General features: G+C 36.5%; 1 protein-coding gene across 2 annotated transcripts; it reads right to left on the bottom strand.

Annotated features, from left to right (window-relative positions):
• Nucleotides 1–3,859: 3,859 nt before the first annotated feature.
• On the bottom strand, nucleotides 3,860–9,028 carry pou3f3b (POU class 3 homeobox 3b). 2 transcript variants are annotated; one of them, XM_065240077.2, is made up of 2 exons: nucleotides 7,133–9,028; nucleotides 3,860–6,805 (listed from the first exon to the last, which is right to left on the bottom strand). In XM_065240077.2, exons 1-2 carry the CDS (start codon nucleotides 8,339–8,341, stop codon nucleotides 6,692–6,694), a joined length of 1,323 nt encoding a protein of 440 aa, XP_065096149.1. In that variant the 5' UTR covers nucleotides 8,342–9,028; the 3' UTR covers nucleotides 3,860–6,691. The 2 variants fall into 2 exon arrangements, with proteins under 2 accessions (XP_065096149.1, XP_065096148.1); XM_065240076.2 differs by having other exon boundaries at nucleotides 3,865–6,805; nucleotides 7,124–9,016.
• Nucleotides 9,029–9,566: the final 538 nt, after the last annotated feature.

Genomic DNA, 9,566 nt, shown 5'->3' with positions numbered 1-9,566 from the left:
GAATGTTGCTTACAAAATGTGAATAAGCAAACCGATTTTTTCTACCATTAATATAAGTTATACATAAAAGAATAGAATATTTTTTCTCCAGAGCAATCAAAAGTAATTTCCAAGATGATCATTAAAATTTACATGTTTGGATAATCAGTAAAAGTAGTCTAATAGTTCCTTTATATAAGACACATTTACATCATTTCCTGACACATTTAATAGCTTTAAATATATGCTATATAGTCATGTTACGCATCAACTTATGACAGAAAATTACTTTTTGCATATTTCACATCAATAAAACATGAAAAAATACTTTAGCTCTTTGTAGAAACGCACAAATCGTCTGACCTTGCTAATTTATGTAAAGTGAATCTATTTCTTTGATTTTTTAAAATCTTTAGGAATGAAGTAGTTAATGTCAGAATTACAAGAAAGCAGTTAGTAAAATTGGGTTTAAATGAGGGTCGCTTGGGTGGAGCAAACGAAGTCTATAAATGTGTAAACATAAAATATATAGAGAATACTAAATCAACCTAATCTTTGAAACATATATGACATAACACATCCACACGAAACGGCAGATGGCGCTGTTGGGCCATGGATATGTTGGCCCGGCTGTTTAATAGAGTGTAGCTTATGCGCGTTCATGCAATGACTTTACAAAGAGAAGAGAAAAGGGAATTTCCTTTGTTTGCCAGTAGTCAACCCACTAAAATAATGTCTCAACAAGATGCACATTTGCTTGCATTAATACTTCACTTAATAACACTGTGATTTACGTGTCTACTTTTTATTTCAATACAGTGAGAAAGGAAAACAAAACGCCTCGTGCATAATTATCAGTTGGCTAATACTTACTGTAATGACAGATTTTGTTAAATAATAATTATTATTTATATAGGCTATTTATTTAAAAGGTTTGAGTATGTGGATAAAATAGTTTTACTAAATCGAATCTCCTTTCAGAATAAACGAATGCAAGCAAAACTTTATTAAAAGTGAGTTTACTAGCGGTCAACTGTCAAAACATTTTAAAAGTGTATCCAATGTAATAGATAGGCTACGTGCGCTTAAGAATATATATTATATAATTATATAATTCAGCTTTAAACGCTGTTGGGATTTAAATAAAAATAAGTTAATAAATAAATAAAGTGCATAACATAACCAGAAACATAAATTACGGTTTATGTAATCTATTTAGCCTATATTCAATTCGATCATATTATACATCATATTTTAATATCTTAAAAAAAACTTCACCCTGTTAGATGGCACTTAAAAGTTGTAACTTGTAAAAGTGGTTTAAAGCTTCTTGATCAATTAAATACACTCTTGGACTCTCCCTCACCTGTCAGTCTTTTTGATCTTCTCATTGTATAGAAAGGAAACCCCGCACGTCACGTCACTCTACATACATATTTTATTACCTTCTATTCTCGCGCTCGGGAGCGGCGGAGGGCACGCGATGCCCTGCATGTGCACGCACTATACCGCATAGGCATATGATCCGGAGCGATCGGTTTCACCACTGGCCTCATGGTTCCGTACGATTTTTGAATGCTGCTTTACTTATAATTTAAAAACTATGGTATTTGTGTTGTGAAACTTAGCTATAGGCTACAGTCTTTCCTCAGCGCTCTATAGTCGCATCAGCACATAAGAACTCATTAGACACCACCAGGGACCCAATTGACAGCAGCTAAGTCTGCACAATTCTCTGTCTAAACAGTCTGGGATCTCAATGAGGCACCATGATGCAAATTATTACTAACAGTAAGGGAAAACATCTTTAATGTTTCTTAACAACTCAGAAGATATAAGAAAATATAAAGAATAAATAAAAAATAATATAGACTATACTGATAAGTGCATTTTAAGTGTAAATGCATGTCCGGTTGTAACTTAAAAAAAAGACACAACAGGGCAGGCCTATATAGTTTTACTTCTGCATAAATGTATCTTGTTATTGTTTCACATGACTTCAGGAGGCATGTGATGGAAATGTAATCTCTGGTTTGCAGAGGGGGGTAGCACCTGCGCCCGCTGAACATGAACGACGTTTACGGTGTATCTCCTTAGGGAGTGGGTGCTCCTCCAGACAGTACAACTGGGGACTTACATGGAGTTCTGAGGGCCTTTCCTTATGACACACCGCGACTGTCATAAGAGTTTCTGTATGTGGTCTGGAAAAGTTTTTCATTTTACACGTGTATCCATTTAACGCAGATAAAAACAGTTTAACTCTTATTTAAAACGGTAATTATTGCAATATTACTTTGTAATAAAGACGAATTATGTAATTACTTAAAACATTATTACTATTAATAATATTATCCTTAAAGAAAATGTGCTTGGAACAAACATATCAAAATACTTGGGATAAACATACTAAACAATTCTGGCGTGCATATAACCTCATTCAGTGCTTTAAATCCAACTGTTGTAAGTATGGTAAATATTTTCGCAATTAAAAATACGTTTAAATGAGGCAATTCGATTAGCCCTATAATAAACAGGACTTTTAAAATTCACTTCAGTTCAGTTATGTCATTTGATAACACAATGTTTTTAAATAAACATAAATGCAAGGAACGTAAATAAGAAGACTGCGATGTCGTTTTGGTTAAAAACAATACAAATTTGAATATACAATAATTTATTCATAATGCTTATTACCAACTCGATAACGGAACATGGATTAACAAAGGGGTCTGGGGGACGTCTCCCCACTGAGAAATGTCCCATGTTGCATTATAGGCCTACATGTACACAGCACTAGGGGTTAAGAAACAAAAGAAACGCGAATTATCTGGACATGTTTTGTAATGTACACAAAAAATTTAATCAAACTAGCAGTGCCAAATCCATGCGATTACACGAATATTGTTTTGACACTGAAGAGTTTGCGTTTGTTTTGTTCAATTGCGAGGTCACGTTCTTTTTGCATCAAACTGTTGGTTTATGTGATATTTTGTGCTATTTCATACCACATTGCAAACTGTTTTATAGTACATATATCTTCGCTTAGTTAGGCTACCTGATGCATGCTGCCAAATTTTCTGTTCAAAATTAATTAGCGTTAAAATGTATTGACCTATTTTAATAGCCCCTAATTACACATTTATAAATATTTGATGCATTTAGAAATATAGATTTATCAAAGCTAATTTTATTATAGTTCAATGTAAACTTGTTGGTTTCTCTTTGAAATATTACCACAGGCATTATTTGGTATAACTTTTATTTATGTCTTGATGCAACTGTTTTAACGTCGTGAAGCTATAGATAATCTTAAAAACTATATGTTTTTTTTTTTTTTCATTTTTGTAGTGTGGCCTACTATAACACACTATGTCAATGTAGTCGAGGTCAAAATATTATACATTTCGTAAGGGTTTAAAAAACTAAATAGGCATGGCGCGTCTTCAACAAATTGGCAAAATGTAAAATCTTTCAATTTAACTTTAAATAGGTTTAATCCGACTAGTTTTAATCAAGTGTGTTTTGATTTTTACTGTTTTTGAAACATTAGGTTGAGATCAAACACTTTATTTTGAATTAGCATTATTTTGACACGAAATTTAAAGAAATTTGTTGCAGATATTTAAACATCTTTAATATATTATTAAAACAGATAATTGTAGCCTAATTATAAATAATAAATAAAAATCAACTAAACATCTTTTTTAAAATATAAGAACTTATAAACAATTTGAAAATATACAACACTTATTTTATCGTTTTGTTTAAATGTCTACGTTTTCAATATAAAGACCATAGCCTGTTAGATTTTTATCTTATCATTTTTATCTTAAAATAGGAGAAAATTATTGATCAATTTGTTGAACATTTTCCAGATAGTGTTATTCGCAGTTCTTAGTGATAGTATTTTATCACCAATGGACACATCTGAACACGTGGGTTGAAAGTCATGTGACAGTCGACTATGTACTTTTGTGCAGTTTATATCATCTGCTTGCTAAAATCCATATTCCCGGTCTCAATCTATTTTACAAAATCACACACTTTCACTTTAGATTTACAGTTGCATAATATTGTACAGATTAAAATGTTAAATATTTAGTTGTGCCATGTAAAAAAAAACAAGTGCCTAGAAACGCCCCTGAGGACATCTGAAATAGTTAAACAATCCGAAACAGTTAAACAATTAAAACTGAACAAAATCAACGTTAGGTTTAAACAAGAAATTTTCACACAGCCATCAAACTCATACGTGTAATTATTTACATTTTTAGACATTTTTAATTTCCTATATTTAGCCTACTTTTCAACGACAGAATTAATTTGACTCGTGTATAAAATCAGTTTTAATGTCAGAGTGCCACCTTTATTAACAGGGACAAAGAGAGGGGATACATACTTCTATAACATTGATTGAATTTAGTTGCTAAGCAACTAGTGTATGGGAATTCATCCGCGAAATTTAAACCTTGGAGAGAAAAGTGCGCGTTTTGCCGAACAGTCATCGAATAAAAAAGTTGGAGAGTAAGCGATCGCACTAACGTTTTTAACTTGGTCTGTAAAGTTCAATTCAAGTCGATTTAAGCTCCAATGTTTGCCTTGACAAATTTACCAATAAATAACCAATACATTTTTTATATATATAAAAAATCCTTGTTATATAGCTTAGCCTATATGACAGGTTTATAATTCTGAAGTTTATGGCTTGAATTATATTAGGCCTATTAGTTCGACTGTATTGCATATGTAGTCTGTTGTCAACACAGGCCCTCTCTTTAATGATGCAAACCAGACAATTTATATAAAGTGGTGTTTGCCACGCTTGGGGACAAATATTTAGGTCATCACTACACAAAGTGTAAAGCAGGCGCGATATTCGATATTCTGATAATGACACTACGCAGAACAAAGACAACAAACTCTGAAATTGTTGAGAAAATTACAAATTAACTAATGTAGTATTTAACTTGTCATAAATATTTCACTCTGTTGTAAAAAGCTAAAAAGTAAAAAATAAATAAATATTCAAAATACATGTGAACACGTGTTTTAGTTTACATACAAGGGAGCCAACGTCATATTGCAAAGTGTTTATTGCTATTAAGCGAAGTTTAAGATGATAGATAGATAGATAGATAGATAGATAGATAGATAGATAGATAGATAGATAGATAGATAGATAGATAGATAGATAGATAGATATTATTAGCAGTGTTCAGATTTTGTTAGTTTTTAATTTTGACAAATTCGGCAAATCAATGTAACAATGAATCTAAATATGACCAGTAAGCACGACGTGGGTTTTACAGTTTGCATCACTAAAGCAGCATAAAGCGCGCGACACTGTAAACACTCAACTTTTTCCTGTTCTCCCTCTCTTGAGATGTAATAAGCGTTGTCGTCTCTATTCCTAGTCACAGTGACAACATCCATCTGATTCCAACAAAAAAAATAGTTGTACGTTAAATGTATTTTCAACAATAAAACTGAAAGCAGCGAAACGCTGGATTAGAAATATGTTTTGTCTATGAAGATAATACAGACTAACAGAAATGCTCAATGTTTCAACCTCAAACATCCAAACGAGGCCTAAACGTTTGCCTTCTCGTTCTTTTAAAGGAAAATGCTGTATTAAATATATTGACGGCTGCATTTTATTAAGAATCTCTAAATTGCTTGAATTCTGTTCGGGTTTGACTTATATTATGCGTGTCATTAAATTATGGCATTAAGAATTTGTCTCAAAGTTGCTCTGAATGCATCCTACAAATTATAAACACTACTATCTTAGGCACAACACACAATCTTGTTTCATTCTAACAAATTTATTGTTCTCGATCATCTCTTACGGAATCACTACTGAAATTAAATTACAATCAAATCATCACATCAAAATATACCCTTATTACCTACTGTCAAAGTCAGCTCGTGTAGATTTGTGCTCTTTTAGAAATGAGAATACAAAATTAAACAAAACAAATAAGGTCAACAACGAAAACAGGGAGAGAACATTTTACACAAATCTGGGGAAATAAATAACTGTTTGGAATAGTTCATATTTATCCCGAATAAAATATTAAAACAAAGCATTTTAATGAAAAATATTAAGTAAATAATTCCGATCAGCATCTGATCTAATGAATCTATATTGCCGGCTTTACATAGTCTTGTTTATTAAAACCTACCAAAGAATACTGCTTGGAAATTGCAGCACATGAAAACATCCACAGCACCAACTCTGGCCCACTTGGCAACGGATGTTCGCACAGGAGATTTTCAAAGAGGTGCAGCTGCGAAATATTCAGTCTTTTCAAATGTCCTCTTTGATTTATTTATTTTTCCTAAAAAAATCCACGTAAGTCTCAGTTCTTTACAATAAAAAACAATTTAAAAAAATGTGATCTTTGAGATCGGGGCAGTCTTTTGTTGTTTTTATAAGGGCTGGAAGGCCAGGAAAAATCCATTCCACATTTTTGGATAATATCAAACCATGCAGTCTTCTCTGCCAAGCTGGACGGAAGCTTCGTGGATGTCACTGTTCTTCGCATTTTTCTTCAGCTGAATTTCATCCCTTTGTTTGAGGTTTAATGTCCCGTTACAACATACACAATTGCCTGCGTTTTTTGCCTCTCTCAAAGAAGACATTATGATAACAGGGTAGGGGCAAAGAATTCGTAGTTCATTTCAAATTTCTTGTATTTTCCAATTGAAGTTAATGCGCCAAAATTACCTGATGGAACGAACTTGTGGTTGTCACCCTCTGGTCGCCCGGTTCGCTCGGCCCAGTTAAACTTGCATCTTTTAAGTAATCTACTAAAAAATGTCCCTGAAAGAAAGAGCAGATACAGCCTTTTAGGTTAAGACATTTAAGGGCCTGGAAGAAGATTAGCGGGCGATTTAGGGTTGGGAAAGAAGAAGGGTGATTTTTGTCTTGTGAAAAAAAAATATAGGCTATAACACATTTGCAGTCTCAATCATATTCCCTCACAATCACAGTATCAAAATGCTTTCCTATCTTCAAGATAGTCTGTGTTTTATCAGATTAGTCATATATAAAATATTTTAGTCTTTTTAGTATGCTGTTCTATGTCTCACTGAACATTCGTTTGCAGTCCATGGAGGGGGGCGGTGTATCTGCACTCACATTGCCGACCTGAGAATATACATCCTCCGGCGTCTGCGGCACTCCTGGGGGCGTCATCCTTTTCTCTTTCTGTCTCCGATTGCAAAACCAAACTCTCACGACCTCCTTTTCCAGCTGCAAGTTGTCCGCTAGAGAGGTTATCTCTTGGGCCGAAGGCTTGGGGCATTTTAAAAAGTGGCTCTCCAACGCGCCTTTCACGCTTACTTCGATGGAGGTGCGCTTCTTGCGCTTCCTGCCTTGAGCCGCTATCTTGTCAATGCTGGTGGGGCTGCCCGTGGAAGAGTCTGCTTCCTCTAGCCATTTATTTAGCAACGGCTTCAGCTTGCACATGTTCTTAAAGCTGAGCTGGAGAGCCTCGAAACGACAGATTGTGGTCTGCGAGAAGACGTTCCCGTACAGTGTGCCCAACGCCAATCCCACGTCCGCTTGCGTGAAGCCCAGTTTGATCCGGCGTTGTTTGAACTGCTTGGCGAAGTGCTCCAAGTCGTCCGAGGTCGGCGTGTCCTCGTCCGAGTGCGGGTCGTGGTTATTCACTCCATGGTGTGCTTGCTGGTGATGCTGATGCTGGTGGTGATGATGGTGGTGGTGGCTGCTGTGATCGAGCTCCGGTGTGTCACCACGCACCAAACCCGGGTGAACAAGGCTCTGGCTACCCGGTGGACTGAGCATGCCGTTCACCGTGAAGCCTCCCGTCTGCGAGTAAATAAGAGACTGCTGCTGCTGTTGGCTTGCAGTTATGGAGGGGATGTGAGCGGTTGTGCTACCCCAGGCACTCGCGTGAGTCTGATGGGGACCTAAATGAGGGGGCCTGTGATGCAGCGCAGTCCCCGAGTGCAAATCGTCTCTCCCCGAGTTATTTTTCACGTCCTGCTGCTGCTGCGGACTGCCTGTCATGCCAACAGGACTAGATGACCAAGGCGATCCGGCTTCAGCTGCGGCCACTGCGGCAGCTGCAGCCGCCGCTGCAGCGTGAGGCAAGGACGTCACCCACTGGTGAGCGTGGCTCAGCATATGTCCCCCGTTGCTCGCTGCCATTGCGCCCTGCATGAAATCACTTTGTACCATTTTAACCGTTGGGTCTCCTCTGTACCCACCGGACACTGAGGTTACAGCAGCACTGCCCTGCTGCATCCCACCTCCGGAGTCCGAGTGCACGATCGAGCCGGACGATAATATGCTGCTGCTGGGTAGATAAGGGTTGGAAGCCGCTGTGGCCATTCCGCTAACCTTATGAATATGTTTGCTGATAACCCCCTCCCTTTTGCAGAAACTTTTTTAATGCAGGCAAATTATATCTCATGAATTATTCAAACTTTAAAAGTCTGAGTTGTGTTTCGACAAACACCATCAACATAAAGCCAGGAGACAAACAACGTTGACGAGAGGAGAAAATCCGTATCGTGAATAATTTGTGTATTCATATATTTCAAACATATAACTGATTGGAAAAAAATAAATTCCAGTTTAATGTCAACGTTGAAAAGCCTTTGGAAGTCCAACAGTCCTATGTTTTCGTTTACAAATATCAGAAAAAGAAAGATTTGAAATCGTTAAAAACTTTGTCCCGCAAGAAAGTTCTGGCGCTTGAAGAAGTTGCAATTTGTAATGAAAAATAATAAGTCCAGTCGCGTGGTCCGTTAGCAATAGAAAAAAAATTTAACGCTGTTCTTCGTCAATTCTTTTGTTATTTAGCCACAGCGATTTCACTTGCGTCGTCCCTTTATTTCTTTTCTTTTAGCTATTCTTTTATGGTGCTGTAAAGTCTGTCTCTTTGTTCTGTTTTGATGTGTTTAAACCTGCCAAACCGCTCCAGTTGAAGTACAATCCAGTATTACAGTGCAACGCTGTGTTGCATGCCTTCTTTCTCATTCGCTTGTTCTCTCTCTCTCTCTCTCTCTCTCTCTCTCTCTCTCTCTCTCTCTCTCTCTCTCTCTCTCTCTCCCTCTCTCTCTCTCTCTCTGACAGTTAGCTCCGTCCCTCCCTCAGAGCTCGAGGACACACGAGTGTTTACTCTGTGCTGCGTGCATCGTCCACGTCTTTTTCCCAAATGCGAGGAAGTCGGGTGTATGGCTCTCGATGATTGGTTAGTAGCGGAGAGATTGACAGGTCTAGAGAACTCGCTTCAGGCACCCAGACCCCCCTTCCGGCTATTCCAATTGGTTGCTTTTGAATTTAAATAAATAAATCAAGATAAACGACTGATAACTGTGAAGAATGTCTGAATATATTTATAAATTAAGAATTAAGTTGACTTATTTTGGTGAATTATTGACAAACCAGTGTGACTGTTTTCCCATGACCATAAAAACAATACAAAAATATTATCTATGGCAGCGCAGTTCTATTTCCAAACATTTATAGCCGACAAATTGTAAAGCTTGAATTTTGATAAGAGTTTTACATTTTTGACATTTATTAAATACAATTTATATTAGGGCTTATA

Source organism: Paramisgurnus dabryanus, chromosome 7, assembly GCF_030506205.2.
Source record: "Paramisgurnus dabryanus chromosome 7, PD_genome_1.1, whole genome shotgun sequence".
NCBI classification, from domain to species: domain Eukaryota; kingdom Metazoa; phylum Chordata; class Actinopteri; order Cypriniformes; family Cobitidae; genus Paramisgurnus; species Paramisgurnus dabryanus.
This window is presented reverse-complemented; position numbering and strand designations above follow the sequence as displayed.

Coding starts and splice junctions, on each gene's coding strand:
- pou3f3b (XM_065240076.2), bottom strand. CDS start 8,341: ATGGCCACAGCGGCTTCCAACCCTTATCTACCCAGCAGCAGCATATTA. Junction 6,806..7,123: donor TATATTCTCAGGTCGGCAAT/GTGAGTGCAGAT, acceptor TCTTTCTTTCAG/GGACATTTTTTAGTAGATTA.